Source organism: Trachurus japonicus, chromosome 4 (assembly GCF_045865225.1).
Source record: "Trachurus japonicus isolate A0001 chromosome 4, Traja_1.0".
Taxonomy (NCBI): domain Eukaryota; kingdom Metazoa; phylum Chordata; class Actinopteri; order Carangiformes; family Carangidae; genus Trachurus; species Trachurus japonicus.
Genome location: NC_140910.1, coordinates 3402205 through 3424453, shown reverse-complemented (window position 1 = coordinate 3424453; position 22249 = coordinate 3402205). Strand labels below are relative to the sequence as shown.

At 43.8% G+C, this 22249-nt stretch overlaps 1 protein-coding gene across 7 annotated transcripts; it reads left to right on the top strand.

Annotated features, from left to right (window-relative positions):
- Positions 1 to 125: 125 nt before the first annotated feature.
- Positions 126 to 22245, top strand: dnm3a (dynamin 3a). Of its 7 annotated transcripts, none has more exons than XR_015035686.1 (22): positions 208 to 829; positions 3056 to 3129; positions 3483 to 3632; positions 3746 to 3949; positions 4039 to 4137; positions 6727 to 6887; positions 7009 to 7151; positions 7884 to 8019; positions 8132 to 8199; positions 8302 to 8440; positions 8532 to 8618; positions 8739 to 8809; positions 8897 to 8948; positions 9949 to 9975; positions 10663 to 10776; positions 15487 to 15596; positions 18556 to 18667; positions 19348 to 19509; positions 19872 to 20095; positions 20170 to 20334; positions 20561 to 21001; positions 21858 to 22245. XR_015035686.1 is itself a non-coding variant. In XM_085773405.1 (22 exons), exons 1-21 carry the CDS (start codon positions 669 to 671, stop codon positions 20989 to 20991), a joined length of 2481 nt encoding a protein of 826 aa, XP_085629531.1. In that variant the 5' UTR covers positions 209 to 668; the 3' UTR covers positions 20992 to 21001; positions 21858 to 22245. The 7 variants fall into 7 exon arrangements, 3 of the variants coding, with proteins under 3 accessions (XP_085629532.1, XP_085629531.1, XP_085629530.1); XR_015035688.1 differs by having other exon boundaries at positions 209 to 829; positions 20886 to 21001; XM_085773405.1 differs by having other exon boundaries at positions 209 to 829; positions 20970 to 21001.
- Positions 22246 to 22249: the final 4 nt, after the last annotated feature.

Genomic DNA, 22249 nt, shown 5'->3' with positions numbered 1-22249 from the left:
TTTACAGTAGATGAATCGTACACTCTGGTTCTCGTTGCAGTGTTTATAGGGCTGCAGCAGGGCCCAGCCCACTCTGGATGTGTTGCATTTTAAATAGCTTAGACAAGCGAATACTCGCGTGGTGTCTGATGAATCTGGGTACTTTCATTAGTGGCTACGGGGTTTGTCTGTCTGCAGGGGAGGGGGGCTGCCCCGTTTAAGTTGCCGATTACCGCGCATGCGCCGAAATTCGGTTCTGTTAGCTGTCAAAGTAGACCGTTTTCCTCCCTCTCCATGGACCGAACTGAGCCGAGCTAACCATGAAATGTGACCCGAGTCTGAGGGAAGCGACACACTCCGACTTTTGGGAGTTTTAAATAACCAAAAATGTCCACCGCGAGCTGTTTTGGGAGAGCGGAGGACTGTGAGTACAAAGTTGGAGCCTACCGTCGTTACAAGAAACTCTAACGGTAACGTACGACCCACAGCTCGGGCTACGGCACTTTCACTATTAACCAAAGCGCTTCAAGGACGGTTTTATTCGTAGGTTTTGTACATTACGTCATGAAAATACCGTGAATGTAAGTAACCAGAAACTATATTAGCCGCTCTGGTGAGTGGAGTACACTAGAACCGGAGGAAAACGGGATTTCAGAGAGCGCAACAGGTAACACGACTGCCCCGTTGCGATGGGCAACCACGGGATGGAGGATCTGATCCCGCTGGTCAACCGCCTCCAGGATGTGATGAGCAGCGTGGGCCAGAGCAGCTTCGTTCACCTGCCGCAGATCGTGGTGGTGGGCGGCCAGAGCGCCGGGAAGAGCTCCGTCCTGGAGAACTTCGTAGGCAGGTAAAGCTCACACACACACTGACCTCTGAGTGAACTGTGAAGCAAGGGGCACGTTCAGTATACACAGTCACTTTAAATTGCACTTCCTCTAGGTGGAGAAGATAAAACACATACTTTCTACTCCTATATCATACTTTATCAGTCACTTGAATAATTTGCCATTCTTTATATATCAGTTATATGTCATATAACCTGAAAACAATAACTGATTATACAAGATTTGATAGGTATTAGACACCCACCCGTTTTTGATTAATGGACTATAATAGCTGCATCATTACAAAATACTATGGCAAAATAAAATACAATACTACACATTTAAAAAAAAATTACAGGGCAGCCTGTGACATTTATTCTGATAAATGGCCAGTCACAGATTTTTAAAGCATTAGTAAATTATTGTACTTATCATTAATGAAAAGCCGTAGCTATTTCCAAGCCTTAATCAATGGGTGGACAGAGTTAAGGAAGTGTGTTCAATGGAAAAGATGACTTTCTCTCTGAGGTCCAGAGGAGGGACCTTTCCCAGGAAATAGGAGAAGTGGGCTGTATCAAAACAATAGAGGACGCTACATATTAAACAGAACAATTAAAGACACTGGACATGGTATATCATTATATTACCAACAGAGGAGCCCCCTAGTTGTTTTTTTGTTTGTTTTTTTATCTTCCTTGACAGTTTGTTGTCAGTCTGTATTTCCTTAAACTAAAAATACTACATAAAAAATATAAAAAACAACAAAACAAAACAACATGGCTACAGCTTGAATGTCCTTCTTTCCAATGACACCAGTAGTTACAGCTAGCTATATGCCTTTTTAATCAGTCTGTGTTTACATCAGAGAAATCCTGCCTATGCATTCTCCCTCAGTGATTGAATGACATAGCACTATTTGAAATTAGTAACAAAAGTTTACTATAATATAATTATTCAAATAATATACATTAAAATCTGTGAATTTGTATGGTACATCTAGGTTAGGACTAATAACCTATATACATCACTGAGAGCAGACAATACTCTTATTTGTTTGTAACGCTAAAAGCAAAGCCACATGGGCTGACACATTCCTGAGCCAAAAAACAGTGTGTTGACATCAGGGCTGCAGGCAACTGTTGATTCAACTGTTTAATTCCAGCAGATTGTTACAATCAGTGTGTGCTCACTGCTCATACATGATGTGTTGTGGCCCCTGCACAAATGATACAGCTATATTTGTTAGTCCTAAGTGGTGGGTGTCAGAGGTGGCGAGGCCTGAGTGACAGTAACCAGAACAACAGCTTATCTCACGTTCAGCCTCTGTCGGTATTTCTAAAGACCTTGAGATTAACATGGCTCTTGAAAAGTAACGAAACGAAATGAAAACTTAGCTTTGTCGAGTCACACTTTATTGTGACCTTCTACCGATTTCACGGGCCTAAAAATAATACAGCCCACTCATGAATAACAGGTTTTGTGTAAAATTTAAATACAAGTCAGATAGTTTGGTGTGTTATTAGGAGAAATTTCCATCTTGTCAGAAAGGAATGCTGGTGAGTAGTAATCCAGTAGTTTCCTACTACGATAGACAGTGAAGCTGTCTGAACTGAAGGAGACCTATGTATTGTCCTGAGCCATCCGGGCCTTAACGTTTAGCATTTCCAGGAAATGCAGATCCTTAATGCTCGCTTTCCTGAGCGTGTGTTGATATTTTATCACATACCTCACCTCTTTGTCTCAGCCAGGACTGTGTTATGACACCCCCCTTTTGTGGAAGACCGTGCCAGCTGTTTCATCTGGGACAGGATGTACTAAAACAAACTTCCTGATTCGGGTTTTAATAGGAAAGAGGACCATTATTTATTTATTTTTTTTACCAATTGCATTCTGTTGGTTTATGGTTAACATTACATGTAGCTTTTAGACTCTCTACATATCTGAGAAGTTGATCATATGCCAAAACATTTCTCAACCCTCCAGGTGCTGATATTTTGGATACAACTAAACTAAAATTAATGTATAGGTGACTATTCCTGCAGTCATGGTCTTATAGAGCATTATATTGTTTTCGTCAAAATACCTTATTTGTGCATATGCAATTAAAATAGCAAATGCGAATGTAATGTTTTAGCCTAAGACCCTAGTATGCAACAGTACAAATACCACTAGCAATTTGCAGTGTCTGTGTATGAGTGTGTGAGTGTGTGCGCATGTCCTTGGTCAGTTCAGTCTTTCTTCTTCAACAGAGACTTCCTCCCACGTGGCTCAGGGATTGTCACTCGCAGACCTTTAATCCTTCAGCTGCTCCATTCTGACGTGGGTGAGTAAAATACTAGTAATATTCAGTTTTGATGGATGTAATGTTGTTCTGTTATCTGAAGCTGCCACCAGATGGCAGTATGATATTTCACCATTAACAGCCTGAATGGTGAGACATTACTGGAATTGTCATCCAAAGTTCAGAACAGTAACATTGTCTCTTTGTTTGCGGCCCTCTAACCTCTGTGGCAGGATGTGCAACATTTGCATAATTTCAAAAATAGTCTTCCAGAAAATTGTTAGAAGAATACAATCACAGTAACATTTTAGTATCCTAATGTATTTTATTGGGTGTTATATATGACATTCTGGTCTTTAACAGATCTCTTCTCTGCTCGTTGTGTGTCTTTCCAGAATACGCTGAATTTCTCCATTGTAAGAAAAAGAAGTTTACAGATTTTGATGAAATCTGTAAGGAGATAGAGGCAGAAACGTGCAGACTGACAGGATCTAACAAAGGAATCTCCCCCGTCCCCATCAACCTACGAATTTACTCCCCTCATGGTAACACAGTGTGTATGCGTGGATGTTGCAAATATGCATTGACTTTTGTTCTCTGTTTCTCTGACAAGTCTGCGACGTAATGTTTATCTGCACGTGCACGTCGGTGTTTGCAGTGCTAAACCTGACGCTGGTGGACCTTCCCGGCATCACCAAAGTGCCTGTAGGAGACCAGCCGGCAGACATAGAGTACCGTATACGAGACCTGATCATGCAGTACATCTGCAACGAAAACTGCCTCATCCTGGCTGTTACACCGGCCAACACTGACCTGGCCAACTCTGATGCACTCAAACTGGCCAAAGATGTCGACCCACAGGGTAAAACATGTATGGGTGAATGAGGCTTAAGGTTTGAAATCTCAGTTAGAGACAAAAAAATTCAAATTTCTCTCTCTTTTCCTCTTTAGGTCAGCGCACAATTGGTGTAATCACTAAACTGGACCTGATGGATGAAGGAACAGATGCCCGGGAAATACTGGAGAACAGGTTGCTCCCTCTACGGAGAGGTGTGCTGCTCTTTGTATGCATGTGTGTGTGAGCGCTCACTGTGTTGAACCATCTGGCCTCAGTCTAGTCACACAAGAGGCTCTTTGGTTGAGACCGGCTTTATGATTGTTTTTATTATCACCACGAGTTTTGGTCTCAGCACAAAGATGGCTGTGTGTTCTTTGTGTGTGTACGGTCATGCTTTGAGTTAGCAAACAATTTGAAAGACAAATCACAGATTTTTAGAATCTGATTTTACAATTTGGATAGTTTAGTTTAACAAGGTCATAAAAACATCCTTTACTCATCTTAGAAATATTGCTAATTCCAGATTTTTTTTTTTTTTTTTTTTACTGAAAAGGGTTAGGCACTCAAGCTGTTCAACCCAACAAACTGTTGCCAACTGTTGCAACTCCCTTATCCTGGATTAATTAAAAAGTCAAAAAGAAACCTAATTCTAAATACCTTAGACCTAAAGTAAAAAAAAACCAAAATCACATTGCTATCAGATTAACAGACAGTACTTCTGACTTGACTATACCCTTTAGAATAGATTTTTATTCTTTCTACTTCTTTGTAAAGCTTTAAATGGCCTTTCTCCTTCATGGGAGATCTTATTTAATTTTATGGCTCACCCAGATCCCCAGGGTGCTCCAGTGTCTTCCTTTGAAATTCCTCATGTTGTCATAGGCTGCTTTTTTTCATGCCCCCAATCTTTGGGATACACACTCTCTGGACATAAATTTTGTTAGAGCTTTTGCTTCACCTTTTAAAGGGATATTTCAACATTTTGGCAAATTCGCCTGTTGCCTATAGTCTTAGGTTCATTACCTTTAATTGTCGGTGCAAGCTGTTTTTAGATCCATTCTATTTTATTGACTCTTATGGTATTTAGTTTGATTGAATTTTATCCGCACATCTTTTTGTTGGCTGAAATGCAGAAGTGAGGCCCGTCCTAAATTCACAACTATCACTGACCGACTGATCTAGTGAGCCACTCTTTCCTAGCTGCTCACGGACTGCTGGGAACCTGAGGAGCGCTTCTAATACCCCTCTAATACTTGCCTTCATTATGGCAAATGAACTAGTGAGGGAGAGGGAGAGAAGTTACTGTTAACGAGGTGTGACATTTTGGCTTAGTTCATGCCCTGGCAGTCTGGGGTTGAGTCCAGTCTGTGGCCCTGTCCTCTCTCTCTTCTTCCTCCATTTTTCCTGTCTTTCTCTCATAGGCTGTGACCGAAATCACTCACTACTCACTATATAGTGCACTATATAGTGACTACGCCATTTTGTATTGGTGTCCGAATGTTTAGTGATTATTAATATTCACTATATAGTGCCCTCATTGTATCCCACAATTCATCACGAAATGTAGTGGACATCCAATGGGCACTTATGAAAGCAAGACATCCCATCATGCATTGCAGTCACGGATCGCGGTTATGACCACGGTCTGCGTTGATCTGCAACGTTTTAATTATGCAACATAATAACGTAATTGAACGTAATTAACTGCGCGGCAGAGTGGTGTCCGAAAGTGTTTTTTCATTTTACCAGTGAGTTCACTATATAGTCTTCTATATAGAAATCACTTTGTAGTGAGTAGGGCAGTGGTTCCCAACCTTTGTTGGCTCGCGACCCCATTTTGACATCACAAATTCCTGGCGACCCGCCAATCAAGATGAGCCAGCTCAGATATTTTTATACGCTGCGATTTATATTTGAGAAGTGAAAGTAAAGAATACAGTTTAAGATTGTGTGTGGTGTTTGTAATCATAATTTAAAAAATAATAATAAGTTAAAAAAAAATTGATCAGTAATTTTTTTGATCAATTACTAGACATTTCAGGCAACCCCATTTGAATTCCAGGCGACCCCATGTGGGTTCCCGACAAGGTTGAAAAACACTGGAGTAGGGAGTAGTGAATGAGCGAGTGATTTGGGACACAACCATAATGACTGTGGTAAAGGCAAAGGGCTGAGAAAACTAACTTAAGAAAGAAAGATAGCCAGTCTGCTCTAACTCTCTCTATAAGTGATCATTTGTCAAGTCTTCAATTTATCCGATTATGTCAGACAAAATCAGGATATGACCATAGGCGTACTAGGGTTAGACCTAGTCTTGATTTGTTCTGTTGTGTGTGTGTAAGAGAGAGAGAGAGGCAGCAGAGGAAAAGGCAGGGAGACAGTGATCTCCCAGAGCAGTGTGCAGACTGGGTAAAGCACCACCAGGTGCTGGCTCCTTCATGGTTCTCTTGGAGTACTAATGCATTAGCCATGGAAGCCAAAGAAAGAAGTGCCCTTGTAACAGCACAGAGCCGGAGCATTCGATACGGAGCCTGCTACTATTATATCTATTACTATAGTAAATAGGGGATTTGGCTTGCTTTATGCCACATGGTCCTGCTGTTGTACATACGCACTAATTTCCTGCTCGTATGCTATAGCTGTAATGGAACAAATGGTGTTCTGGGAGTTCTCAAGGACATGACAGAACATGCAACTTGATTCTGTCTCGATTCTTGATCGCGCTTTTTTGTCTTGTTGCACATTGTCTTGCTCACAATGATCACATGCTCTTCATTTCCTTTCCCGTCTTCTCCTTGTAGGTTACATAGGGGTGGTGAATCGCAGTCAGAAGGACATCGATGGGAAGAAGGACATTGAGGCAGCTCTCCTTTCAGAGAAGAAGTTCTTCCTGTCCCATCCAGCGTATAAACACATGGCTGAAAAAATGGGCACCCCATATTTACAAAGAATACTCAACCAGGTTAAAAATGCACACACCTATACACACACACACACACACACACACACACACACACACACACACACACACAGGAGTTAACACGTTGCATGTGTTAATTGCTACTGATGATATTTCTTTGCAGCAACTGACCAACCACATCCGGGAGACTTTGCCAGCTCTGAGGAGTCATCTGCAGAGCCAGTTCCTGACCTTAGACAAAGAGGCTGAGGAGTACAGTCAATACAGTCCTGATGACCCTGCATGCAGGACCATGACACTGCTTCAGTCAGTCACTCACTCCTTCTGTGTACCGTAAATTCTCAAATAAAAGCCAAGTCTCTAACAGACGCCGGTCTCCTATAGCGGCCGGGTCTATTGCTATTTTTTGCAAGTTCTTGTGAATGTGCAAAACCTCTCAAAGCCCACCATCGCCCGTTTGAGCAGTTTCTCAGCTGCTTAATTTGTGCTAGAGTTGTCAACAAGCCTGAAAATTAAGACCCGGTCCAATCCGCGGATGTTGAAGCCCGGACCCGACACAGCCGGACTCATGGGCCCAAAAAATAAAAAATAAAAGCCAACCCGAGGAAGCCATTATTAGTTTATGTGTCAACCCGAACCAGGCCTATGAGAACTCCAGCTGACCCAAGGAAAGAGCTGGAGCCTATACACAGTCTACGGCCGGAGGCGCACACATTTGTTTAGTAGAAGGACTTCAATTGGTGCTGATTAAAGTTCTAAACATGTGTGCTCTGGATCCGACTCTTTTCTTCTATTCTTACTCTTTTAAACAGAAAGAACAGAACGATTTAATTATATCAAGATATTTTCCATCTTTGCTGAGCGTAAGATTAATTCAAAATTAAATAAAAGCCTATCGATGTCTCGGGTCAGTTCGGCAGTTGAAGCAAATAAAAGCCTTGGCTTCTATTTGAGAATTTACGGTACATGTCCATTTACTTCCTTTTAAATTATATATCTATCAGCTTTTCTCCCAGTCTGACCGTTTATGTCTTCCAGGTTAGTTCCACAGTTGGCTGCTGACTTTGAGAAACTAATCGAGGGCACAGGAGACCAAGTGGACACTGCTCATCTGTCAGGTGGTGCTAGGATCAACCGAATCTTCCATGAGCAGTTTCCCTGTGAACTGGTCAAGGTCTGTGTGAGAGTGATTGTCTGACATGCATATGAACATGTGCATTCATAACTGTGATGCTCCTCAGCCTGCTGCTCACCTCTGACTGACAGCTCCCTGTGTTTGTTTTCAGATCGAGTCTGATGAGTGGAAGATGCGACAGGAGATAAACTATGCCATCAGAAATATCCACGGTGTCAGGTATAATAGAGTATTTTGTGCATAAGCGCCAAATGCCTTTTCATATTAAATAGTTTTTGTTCATTTCAGCCAATCTACACTTATTTTCTTGTTTCCCTATAGGACAGGTCTGTTCACTCCTGACATGGCCTTTGAAACCATAGTGAAGAAACAGATATCACGGTTAGAGGGGCCATGTCTTAAATTTGTTGACATGGTCAGTCGAGAACTAATCACCACTGTATACCAGTGTATCAGCAAGGTATAAATGCGTGTGTCTGTGTGTGCATCGTATCATTTCAACATATCAAAACAGTCTTCTAACAGTGGCCATCTCTGTTTTCTCTCTGTAGCTCAGTTCCTTTCCCAAACTGCGAGATGAGACGGAGAGAATTGTAACCACTGAAATCCATGAACAACAGAAAAAATGCAGAGATCAGGTCATTCACAAACACTCGCACTATTCTTCCACAGATCTGCCTCACAAAGCTCTGATGTCTGAATCATTACCTTTTGTCATGTTCTAATTCTCGGTGCATTAATGTGTGTGCTCTGTTCAGGTCTTGTTGCTCATTAGCATTCAGCTTTCCTACATAAATACCAAACACGAAGACTTCATCGGCTTCACTAAGTGAGTAACCTCAGCATTTTTTAAATCGATGAAATATAAAGTTGAACCAAACAATGAAGTAAACTATATCCCCATCCTCCCTCTCAGTGCCCAGCAGAGGCCCAACCAAAGCAATAGGACAGAGAAGATGGGAAACCAGGTGAGACTATCTATAGCACTATGTTCATTATACTGTAATTCATGTCAGAGGAAGATTGGAGCTTGACGCAGGAAATGGAATTTTATTAACCATGTTAGGATGGTGATCAAAAGAGACGTTTTGCCATCATTCCAACATTTTGATCACTGTAAAAGATCTTGACAACTTAATTATGATGAAAGACAAGGAAGAGTAAAAATATCCATGATCCCCAGAGAAGTTTTGATCTCAAGTGCTGTCACCACAACAGTTTCAACTTACTAACCCAAAAATATTCCCAAATAAAAGATTAAAAAGTAAGGCTGTGTCACTTTGAGGCAAAACAAACATATGCATGTCCATATGTTTACATGACAGTGTGTCCTTAGATAATGACATAATGTTTTGCTGCCAGAGGTCTCTGCAGTGCCAAATATGAATGTGCATGAGTGTGAAAGCTTGCCTATAGACCTAAACCTTCTAAAAATAGCTTACATCGACATTTAAAGGTAACAAACCTACTCCTAAAACTATAGGGATTATGGCAATCGGCCAATTTGCCAAAATGTTGAACTATCCCTTTAATCAGTACGGTAGCTGCAGGAGACGTTGTGTTGTTCATATTTTACTGAGGGGGCATTTGGGTGTAATCACACAACCACAGTTGATCTTGGCTTTTGACAGGAATGTAGTCAAGAAAAAATGTATTGTTGATTTATTTTGTCTCATTCCAATTTGATTAATGTGCAACATACAGTAGATGTGATGTGACACATTTGAAGGCAGGGCTAATTAGAAGCACAACCCCACTTTCATTGTTTTGAGTCAGTAAGCTTGATGTACGACGATCACATGAGTAGAACAGCGGTACATTTTTTAATCACAGCTCCAGCTAATTATGAGACATTGTATATGTACACAGCCTCACATGTTCTTTTAATAGTAATGTCAGCGACATCCCCAAAAATATCCAATCACACACATGTTTAATTTTACTCCTTCGTCTCCTGTTTTCCTCCAGGGTGTGGCTTCTCGCTCCAGCCTAATAGTAGGAGACCAGTAACTTTAAGCCTTCTCACTCACTGCTGCCTCTGCTGGACATATGTGTGGGCAGGAGTAAACTTCTGTGGGCTGGCATGAAACTGATGGCAGCACACATGCACTGGCTTGTTCTGACCTTTATTAATCATGTCCAACTGATGCAAGCCCTTCCACGGTTACAGTTTGCTGTATCCTCTGTCACATCTCAGCCTAAAAACCTTTACCTTCCACACTTTTATATTTACTCCTTTCTCAATATTTTTTTTCTTACTATGTCTTTGTCACTGCATACCGTCTGTTCTTTTATTCATCGCGCATTATTCTTTCACTTTCTTCGCTCCTCGCATTATCTCAGTTTATGTTCGATTATTTTTCTTGCTTTGCTTATGGTATTTTCCTTCACCTGTCTTTTTCTTCTCGACCAATTAGATCCACTGATGATCAGTTTCGGTGATTGCCCTATGACATATTTCACAAACATCTAACCTTCAAAAATCTTATTTTTTTCACCAGTGTCAACTGTTTCTGGCTTTCACTGTTATTTTCAGCTCGTCCCTCGTTGTGTGTCCTGCTCTGCACGTCGTCTGAGGAGTTGCACTTTTATCTCATTTTCAACCGACCTGTTCTCTCAGTGCCACTGTGATGATGCTGTCTGTCCCATCACCTCAGCTGCTTATCCTCTGCTGTTGTGCAGGTCATACGCAAGGGCTGGCTGACCATCAGCAACATCGGCATCATGAAAGGCAGAGCCAAGGATTTCTGGTTTATTCTCTCCACCGAGAGCCTGTCGTGGTTCAAGGATGAGGAGGTGAGGCTTCAGTCTAACAACCTCTTCACCACACATTCTCATTTTATATCCTAAGTATTTTCAAAACAAAACACAACAGTTCACTCGTGTTGTCACATGTTTATTAACACATAATTGAGCTTGAAACAGCGTTTTAACCAAACGCATAATTAAGTAGAAAATCTTTCATCTGTTGATAGTGAAGTCAGTTCTGATGTCAGGTGGGCTGCCATCTGTCTGCCTGTCTGTGCCTGCTGTACAGGAGCAGAAGGTCTGCACAGCAAGTGTAGACAGGCAGACACACCACAACAGTCTTATCCTGCCACCGCTGGTGTCATGGAGACAGGGAGTGATGGAGGAGAGGATGAGAGGACGGATACAAACAGGCACCTTTAAAACATTCACATCTGAAACCGCTGTAGACAACGCTGCTGTACAGATGACGCTGGGGTTGCGTGTTGATGTGTGTTTGATGAGTGTGTAGAAAGCTTTCGCAAATAAGTTATTCTACTCGGTAACAGCGATACGACCCGCGGGCCGTGTTATGGCTGAGGCTGAACACACATGGAGGCTTTGAGATATATGAGCCCATGAAATGTGTAACCAAGAGAGCATCTTTAACCCTGTTCCTGTTTTCTTTATATTTCTCTCTTGCCACCTGGACCTGCAACCGAGCCCCCTCCGTTTTCCCCCTCATTCATTCCTCCGATGAACCCCTCCCCATTCGTCCCGCTCTTCCCCTTTACCCCCCCTTCTCCCCTCCTTTTTTTTTTTCTTCCTCTTCTGGGAGTTCAGGCATTTGGAGCGGCTCACTCTGACACAGCTGGAGCTGCCCCAAGCCAAACTTAAGACACACACATGCAATGCAACCGACACACACAGAGGACAGGCTTGTATATACAGCATACAGTACACACACGCAGACTCCGATGTAAACAAACTGGCATGCAAATAGTGGAGAAAAAATATACACTCGCTCAGACAGACACACGGTCACTTTTCAGATAAACAGTGGATTGCTTAAACACAGTGTTCCCAGACAACAGCCCCCCCGGGGGCGTGTGTATGTATTATACACTCAACAGTTATAGGTTTGCCCTCGCACTGTCATCCACTTACTAAGCGTTTACAAATCAGCCCACGGTCTTAGCACATCTGTGACAAATAACACAGAGACAGGCGAGCGCATATCTGCTGACCACATTAGAGCAACAAACTCTCTGCGGCTCACGAAGGGACACGCACACTGGATGAGAATGCAAATCTTTATCTCTTTACTTCGGTTCTGCTTGGTACAATGATTGCGTAGATTCTACGCGGTCATCGTCCCGCAGAACTGAAGAGAAAAAGAAGATTAATCAGATGTTTTGTGTTGGGGAGGCCTAAGTGCATTGTCAGTCACCCGTTTAATCACAGAAGATCAGATCTACTGCCTTTCCACATGCGTCTGTGTTTGTGCAAACACTCACACACACACACACACACACACACACACACACACACAAGTCAAGCTGCCAAACTTCTGCTTCTTCTCTCTTGCAGTTCCCGCTCTCTCTCTCTCTCCCCGCCCACACTACCTCCACAGACTTTTCTTTTTCTTTGACTGCTGCCCTCCTCCCCCCTTTTATTTTACCTCTGTGTTGCTTTTTCCTCCTCCCTTTTTCTCCATCTGTTACTTTCTTTCTCTCTCTTTCTCTGTCTCTCCTGTCTCTCTCTCTCTCTCTTTCTTTCTCTCCCCCTTTCTGTGGTTGGCAGTCTCCCTGGGACTGCGCACATTCCTGGCTGGAAAATCTGAAGCTTTGTCCAAACACCAGCTTCCAAGATCTGCCCAGAGAAATCCCACATGGCTGTTTCTACACTGCAGACCTCCCCCTCTGACCCCCCCCCCCCCTCTCTCCTCTCACCCCACCTCCCCCACCCCATTAACCCCCCCTCTCCCCTCCTCCCTCCAACCTCCTTTCTCCATCCTTGTGTGGATCAGTTCTTTTTTACACATATTTATGGCTGCACAGGACATCTTTCTGTGTGTTATAACATCTGTACCCTGCACTGACCTCATATGGAGAGTGCAGCATAATAATTCAGAGTTTAATCTCCACAGCACACTGAACAGACCTACATTCCTCCACCCCTCCACTGCCAGGGCTCCACCAGGCAGCCTGAAGAAAAACAGACGGTTCATGCCTATACACTTAATCTACACGCTCCCCTGTGTGTGTGTGTGTGCGTGCGTGCGTGTGTGTGTGTGTGTGTGTGTGTGTGCGCGCGCGCGTGCACCTCTATGCATGTGTGTGTGTGAGGCCTGTTCCATATCTCCAATCCATTAGTCTGCAGCAGCAAGAGTAGAACTTCAGACACCACAGCTCTGATGTATGGTACTTCACAACCAGAGTAGATATGACACACATACACATACTCTCTCTCACACACAAACACACACACACACACACACACACACATGCATACAAAAGCAGTGCCATGAAGTCTGTGAACACAAGAGATATCATATTGCCACACAAATACACATGCAGAAAAGTCCAAATACTCGGAGGAAGGCTCTGTGAGGAAAAAGGTCAGTTAGTGTGGAGCGTCTGTACGGTGAACGTGTGTAGAGAAGCTCAGTTAATCAGCTTGTTTGTAGCTTTTCTGCCTGAAGTATTAGTAAAACAGTCAGTCACAGGGTAAAAGCCTATCTGTGCAAACTTGGAACATATGTATCACCCGCCACGCACACTTAACATTGAAGCTGACAAATGCTCTAAAAAAAGGATGTGACTTGGTTTAGAGACGATCACAGTGATTGAACAGACAGAAGCATGTGATAGAGTCTGCACATTTAAAGGCATTTGCACATCTGCAAGCAAGAAACATCAGCGAATAGCAGACCCAGCACAGAATACATGCAGATTTTGATGCTGTCCTGAGTGTTGCCGTGGAAGCACTTCCTTGCACAGTCTAACCAATGTGCAGACTACTGTACACCAGTAAGATCCTGAACAGGTAGTCTGAACACTGGGATGACGGAGCAGGACCCTTTCTCACTTTTCATCTTCGGACTTTGGCCTTTTTTTCTCCCCCCCCATCTCTGGTTGTTTCGCTAACAGTCCTGTCCTGTCGGCAAAAGGTTTTCTCTTCTCTCTTATCCTGTCTCGGTGCCGCGGCGATGGCCCCTCGCTCGCACGCACGTCCACTCCTGCCGGCGTCCCTTCCTTTTTTGCGAGATGTATGGCGGATTGTAGAGTTTGGCGTCCGCGGGGCCGTGTCCCAGCGTAGTATCCAGTCTTGACGTGGCACATTCACTCATTCAGCGAGGGATCTGCCTGTTCACTTGGGGAAGGCATAAGGAAATAAGGGGAGTGAGAGTAGGAGAGCGATTTAGGGAGGAACTTAGCAGCCATATATGGGTTGATGGGACCCATGGGGAATCAACTTTGGAGTGGTCTGCAGTTTCTCCCCACTTCTCCTACATGCTCCCTCCTGCTCTCTATGTTCCTCAAAACCCTTCCTCATCTCCTCTAAGCCCAATTCACCTCCCTCTATCCCTCCATCCACCTCTATCCCTCCTCTTCCTCTCTTCCTCATCTCTACTTTCTATTTCTACCCCATCAGAGCACCCTATACTCTCTCCCTGTCTCCTCCCCCTCTGTCTAAAGCGATCCCAGATGTTGCTCGATGGGCGCCAATCGCGTTCTGTCATTTTTTTTTTTTTTTTTTTTTCAGCCTCTGTTACAGGAAGTGGGCCCCTTTGGAAAAAAGGAAAGAGGAACGAAGGAAGAGAGTCGTAGGGTTCAGGGGAGCACTGAGAGAGGGAAATGTACGACCAGCGCGCTCACGTCTCACACCACATGCGTGCACGTGCTGTAACGCAGGCACACACACACACACACACACACGGACAGACAGACGACATCCAGGGCTTTCAGGACAACCCTGTTTGGAAGATGCACTTCAGTCGTCCTTCCTGTGGAAGTCACACTACTTCTCCATCTCCTTCTCTTCAGCTCATCCACGGCCGTTCGTAGAATCAACCTCTTCTAAGCCCCTTTCTGAAAGGTTAGAGAGAGGGAGCAGGCCAGGGAAGAGAGACGAGGGGGAAGGGCTTCACTTTAGGAGAAATGTTGTGTTAGAGCTTGAGTCTGAGTAATGACTTTCACATGTGGGCCCGGCCTCTCTCCCTCTTTTTTCATGCTTCTTCTCTCATTCCCTCCCTCCCTGCCTCCATTTCTCCGTACCCTGCCTCCATACTCTCTGCTTCTCCTCACTCCACTCTGGTCACTCCACTCCTCCAACTGTTCTGTGTCATTCATAAGTCCCCGTGGTGTTGACAGACAGACAGACAGACAGACAGACAGACTTACGGCATCTCCTTCCTCTCTCTCTGTCTTTCATTGTCTCTCCTTCACTTGTTAGTGGGATGTTAATGCGAGTGGGTCTGACATCCAGACACATCATCTGATATGAACTCAGATGCCCCGCTAGCACCGTCTCCCACATCTCCCGACACTTTTCCTTCTACACATCAAGTCTCTTGGCTCTCATTCCCTCTCGAGGCACAGACTGAAATATATTTACTTCCAGACACGCAACTATTTTAACCGCAGCCCCCAAGTGGACTGTTTTCAGTCTCTGTTGTTTTTTTGTTATCAACACCTGTGTTACCTCTCCACAATGTCATATTTTACTCCGCATACCTCTGTCAAACTTTATCTCTCTGTATTCTATCTCTTCCAGGAGAAGGAGAAAAAGTATATGCTTCCTCTGGACAACTTAAAGCTCAGAGACGTGGAGAAGAGCTTCATGTCCAGCAAATTTGTCTTTGCTGTCTTCAACACAGAGTCAAGGTTTGTGTTTGTGTACGAGCGTGTTTGGTGAGTGAGTGTGAGTGTGTGTGTGTGTGAATCAGAAAAAGGGAGTTCTGTTCTTGTCACCTGCTTTTAGTGATATTTTACGAGGGTGGACACTTCGGAGGAGGAAAGGGAGGAGATGTCAGAGTGGTGTTTTGCCCTTCCTTTGACCTCTTCCATTCGACTTTGCCACCGGAACTGAAAGGATATCCAGTGGGTATTGCAGCGGGTGCAGCTTTTTTTTTGTCTGGGGAGTATATGCCAGCCTGTTGTGGGCAGGGAAGAGTTTGAGCTTTTTGGGTTTATGTGTGTGAAACAGATTGAGAAGGACAAAGAGACAAAGAGAGAGCATAAGAGAGAGAGAGAGTGAGTGTGTTTAGGAGCTGGAGCGGGCCCAAAGCCTGGCTGATTGTACCAGAGCATGTGGGCTTTGTTTATAATTCTGTGCTAGGCTGCATTCAGACACACAAAACTGGATCGGCGCGTGCGTGCTTGCGTGAGCGCATGTGTGTATGCGCCTCTTGCCAATGTGTGTGTGCGTATAGAGACCACAGCATACCGACGGCAGGCTCATTAAGCAGCTAATCAAAGCCAGAGAACTTGGATCAGAGATGAGGCTGCTCTTGTTTGGAAAGAATTGCTCGACTCACCACAAAAAGGAGGGAGAGTGAAGAACTGGAAGGGTTGAGAGGAGAAAGAAAGCGGGAGAGAGTATCAGAGCCATCGGCCAGGAATGTGTCAAAGTCTGTCCTATGGCGCCCCCCGCCCCCCCCTCCCACCCCTCCTTTTCCCTGCGCCCTCACTCTCTGTTTCTCTTTCTGTATTTGCATATGTGTGTGTGGCAGACATTGCAGTGGTTTTGTCCCTGTCTGACAGTAATCATAAACCTCAGGAAACTCTTCAAATCTAAAGCAGTCAGGGCTCTGCAGAAATTCCTCAAGATGAAGAAAAAAAAAACTCACATTGGCCATGAGACGGCGGGGGATGATGGCAAAGGGGACAAGAGGGAAAAAAAGAGTTAATGGTAGTGATAAATCTGCATAAAGACCAGTTTTAATGTGTGCTCACTGCTGTATACAAATGTTCTGATCTTAGTGTAATAGCTCTCCAGTATTGTCATCTTTGGCCTGGCTCCCTTTCTGTTGGCCACCACACCCTGACTTATTAGCCTCACCCATCGAGCCCCGGCCATAAGCTCACAAACTCCAGCTCCAGTCTGTTTCTTGATCTTTTTGTGTACAGCCCGATCTCTGTTTCTGTTGTTTCTCTAATCTTACACACTCAAAAGGTTTCACATATTTGAGGTTAATTGCTATGTGTTCTGAATGTGAGAAAGGAACAACACAAGGAGGAAAGAAACAACGGAGTGATTAAAGAAAAAATGTTTAACAGATGGGCCCCAGCCCGCTCCAGATCCTTTCGCTTGTCTCTTACTTTGCTGCGCTGCCTGCACAGCTGAAGCGCAGAGGTGGTAGGGATGGTGTGAAGAGGAAAGTCAGATAAAAAGATAGAAAAGGAGCTGGTGAATGGATGACGAGGAAAAATCGATGATGGATTAGTTGCAGGGAGGGAGGTCGTGTCAAACGCGGCAGTTTGGAAGAAATATATTACAGTTTTATTTTATGTAGGTACATGTGTGTGTGTGTCTGTGTAGTTGCAAGTGGTGTATGTCTGTGTGTGTTTTTTTTGTTTTGTTTCTTTGCATTCTTTTCAATCCCGTACAGTTTTTGTTGCAAGTAACATACACAGTTTTGGTGAGACTGGCCCAACCTGTTAGACCCCTTTTTTAAAAGATCTGTTTCCAATCTGTGATTTCCAACATAGGCCGCACCCATGTGTGTGTGTGTGTGTGTGTGTGTGTGTGTGTGAGAGAGAACGAAGCCCACTGACCTGTGTCACCACCGTATTAAGTCATTTACAAAGATGTGGGAATAGGGCACAAGTACTGCAGATAGTTTTGACTAGGACATGGTTTGATTTTGAAACTTTTTTTTTTCCATAAAGTGGCAGAAAATCACTTGACATTAACGGCATATTTTGTCCCTTTGTATTCATCATAAAACCAAACAAAGGGCTATGAAAGCTTCAGAATAATTGAACAAAAATATTTTATTCTACATTCTATTTATAGCAAAAATGTACATTTTATTATTATCTGATACTAACAATGAAAGATGTAGATAAACTATACAGATTGGAGACATTAGAATGAGTTCATATTTGTTTTTTCACTCTGCAGGCTACTGGATCTAAGACTGTCACTTCTGGTCAAAGGCTGCACACGTTACACATGAGGGCAACTTTGTTCCATTAACATTTGGCTTACGTACAAAGTGGGTCAAGGGCTGCGTGAATAGTGGCTATTAAGAAATGACAGCACCAACACTGAAATCATCCATGTGGTTGTAGTACAGTCTCTGCTCTGATGTCTTTTTTTTTAAATTTGCTGCGTGCTAACTCATAATGACATCTGACTTCATCTTAAAAGAAGCAGTGATAATTAAGTGCTAATTAAAGTGAACGATGCAGCGCGCGGCTCGGTTTGACAGCGGACGGCAGACGCACTACTACTCTCTCCTCGCAAGAGGTGCACAGAGACTTATTTAGTTTCCACTGGAAGCGAACACAGCGAGGAAGAGGAGCCAGCGTGCAGCTACAAAATCACTGCAAATGTCGGTCTGCTGGAATTATCTCACGCATCGTGACTAAAACCTCTGGCTGCATCAGCCTCACTGAGCTCATAAGAGAGAGCAGTTATAACTTGACTAAAATTTCTGACTCTGGATAATCCCCATCAGAGATGATTGTTTGCTGGTGTTGCAACCTTCAGTCTGCCCACAACTTAAGGTTATAAGTTTGTGTGGTTTGTTTTTTTTTACTCTGTTTTGTAGAAAGAGTGTTATTGCTAGGAAGTGTAGTTTTCTAACTCATTTCACAATGTTGCAATTAATTGCAGGAACGTGTACAAGGACTACAAAAGCCTGGAGTTGGCCTGCAGCTCTCAGGAGGAGCTGGACAGCTGGAAGGCGTCTCTGCTCCGGGCCGGAGTCTACCCTGAGAAAGTCCTCGTTAGTACCCTGACCCCCACTTCAACCTAATTAAACCCATCCCTGACCCTGAGCTGCACCTGTCCGCACCTCACCTTTTGTGTCATTTGCACTTTTTTTTTTTTTTTTGCCTTTGCTAACCTTAAAGTCTGGCTGTAACCCCTTCCCCCTCTCTCTCCGTGTTCCCCCTTGTCTTTCCCTGCCAAAGTGAAAAAGCAAGTCCCCCACCCCTTCCATCTCGCTCTGTCGTTGGCTCTTCAGCGCAGCATTCTTGGCCCATGATGTCACTACAATATGTGTGTATGTGTGTGTGTTCTAGTCTGTTTCTAATCAGCAGTTCCTCGTCCCTCACCCACTCCCCCCTTTTTTCTTTCTTACCCACTCCTCCTGACCTCCCGCTTTTATATTCCCTCTCTTCTGCTGTCTATGTTCCTATAACTGTGGCCGTACGCTTCTCCTTGTCACACGCAGATGACGAAGATCTGGCACCGCACGGCTTTTCACACATCAGCTGTGTAAAGAGATCTTTATCGTCAGTATTAGCATGAAATTACCAGCTGTGTTATCTCAGGAAGTCCCTGCATTGCATTGCATTATATTACATTATTACACTATACATCTCTTGTTCAAACAAACGGACAATCCTCAACAGTGTACGTCGCCATTCCTCCTGTCTTTGTCTTTGTCTGTGTGTCACCCAGGTGGACAAGCAGGGGAATGGAGCTCCTGAAAACTCCTCAGACCCTCAGCTGGAACGTCAGGTGGAAACCATTCGTAACCTGGTTGATTCGTACATGAGCATCGTGTATAAGACCATGAGGGACTTCATGCCAAAGACCATTATGCACCTTATGATCAACAGTGTAAGCCCGCCAGACCAGACCAGACCAGACGTTCTTCCTCTCCGTCTGTTTCTTACATTTTTTTGTCTTTTATTTTTTACCAGCAACCGTCTCTAAAAACCTTTTTGAAATTATTTGGTTTAGCATTAATCTTCACCATGATTTGGTCATTACACCCTGTGTCTACCAGATCCTCCATTTGGAACTCTACTTGAGCATTTTCCAATGACATGAAAAAGAAGGACTAAAGGGAAAAAAAAAAAAAGATTTTCACACACGACTTTTAAGAATTTTAGAGTCGTGATCCCAATTCAGACTAAAATATCACTTTACGGAGTCTAACATTTTGACCTGTCACAGCTGTTTATAATCCGTCTCCATAGGTGAAGGAGTTCATTAGCTCGAAGCTCCTGGCGCAGCTCTACGCTCTGGGGGAATGCTCAGCGCTGATGGATGAGTCACCAGAGCAGCAGAAGCACCGGGAGGAAGTGCTCCGCAAACACGCCGCCCTGAAGGAGGCGCTCCGCGTTATTGGCGAGATCTCCACCTCCACCTGCACCACCCCTCTGCCTCCACCTGTGGACTCGTCCTGGCTACAGTCCTCCAGGTACGACGGTGATGCTTAGATAACCAAAGCTTTCCGTACCTTTCACCTAACTTAAGGTTCTCCTCTCCACTCAGCACGAACCACTCCAAAAACTCAGCATCTAATGCCAAACCAGTGTTTCGTGGACATGCCCCACATGCTCCTCAGGTGCCCCCTCCCGCTTCGCCCGCTGCTTTCCAGAGCACTGGTCGACCTCAGCAGCTCCCAGGCCAGCAGAGCCGCGCTCGCAGTGTGCCAAGGTGACCCAAACCGCACAATTATGTCCTGAAATCTGACCTGTTACATTACGGTGACCTCCAATCTGTCACTCATACTGCACACTGCCATTTGCGCACTCACACACTCTCACACTCTCACACACATTCAAACCTTACACTACAGAGGCACAGGGGTAGAGGGAATTGTTATTTGAGCTGGGTGGGGGTCTGCTGGAAAATGTGTTTCTCATATTCTCTTTCCCATCAGCCTCAGTAGACAGGACTTCTCTCTGTGCAGCTTTCTACTGGAGCCAGAGACAACAGGCTGAGCGCTCTGTCAAGTTTTCATCTCTCTCTCTCTCTCTCTCTCTCCTTCATCCCCCCTTTTCCGTCTTTCTCTTAGCATGCATTTTGTTTTATTGCCTTCCCCAGTTTCCCTCATGCAATAACCGTTATTTTTCCTTTTTCCCCCTACTTCTTTTTCTTGTACATTTCTTCACTTCTCCGCTTTCACTGGTTCCTCCCCTGCTTCTGGCCTTTCTCTCCTTTTTCTCTCTGCCTCATTTCCTCTGTGCTCTCCAATGGTTCTTTAGGTTCTTTCCCGCATAGAGTCTCCCTCTTTCCTGACTCTTTCCATCCAACCCTATGCCTCTTTTCTCACTCTGTCTACCCTATAGCTATACAGGACATGGAGCATGAAAGTTCTTGTGTGAGTCTATTTCTTATCTTCACATTTATTTACATCATTGTAAAGTTGGTTTACCCTGGATAGAAGCTGTAACATTTTAAACAATTTAAATATTTTTAGGCTTAATGACAAACACAAACACATTCAACCAAGTACAAAACATTAATTATGAATTAATTTGCACATCTCTCCAATCTTTGCCTTCCTATTTATCCTGTAGTCATTTCTAATAATCAACAATTTTCCTTTGTACTTATCTTATCCTCTCTGTTTCTCTTAAATAAAAAAAAATAGCAAACCCACGAATACACCTTGTGATAGTTTCACATCTTTCATGACAAATCTCTGATCCAGAAGTCAGCAACTACTGTATGTTATGTAAAGAGCCGTTTTTTTTTTTCCACTGATGGTGTGACACAGTTATAAAGTGGTGATATAAAGCTGTGGAACAGAAATCTCTTAACATTTACAAAGCAGTCCTGCTATAGTCTGTTGTATATGTTAGTTTAAAAGTGGGGTCTCGGCCCTCCCGAGGCTCCTGGAGGTACTCAGTCAGAAGGGGAATAATGTACCGGTATTTTCACTTTAATTACATCCATAAGTAACAGATGACTACTCTGATAAGAGATCAGACATAATTTCTAGAGCTGATTTGGTCTGTTTAAAGGAAGCACCTTATATTCCAGATCAAAGGTGTTGTCTTCTCATAGTCACAAAAGAGCAATGTGGTCACTCCTCTCTCCTTATGAAAGACATTAGATGGTGTTTGGTAATTCTCTCTGGGATTTACATGCACATTCTGTCATGCATATACAACATATATAGTCATTGTATATTGAACCATATATTCACATTGTGGATCTGATCTTCTCCCCAGGAGGCAACCTCCAGCTATCCCAAAGGTGAAATAACAGTCCTTCCAGCTCAGGACTCCATTACCCATGTGCCCCGGTGATCCAGCTGCAGCTGACTGCTATCCAGAGACGCCCATGACCTGTGTGATGTGTAATCCAGCTGAAGCTCTATGCCGGGCTTCTAGCTGTCTCCTCTGGGGAACTGCTGTCTGCAAAATTCACTGTGTGGAGCCTGTTTTGTACATAATATCACTGGCCATGAATGATGGAATGTGCTCGACTGTCTGCTGACTTCTCTCAAGTGCCTGAACTCCGTGTACATAAAACTTTAATTTTTGATCTGTTCTGATACAAGAGAATACATATGGACTATTTTTACTGTTTTTGAATAAACAGGTGTTTTATTTTTGAGCAT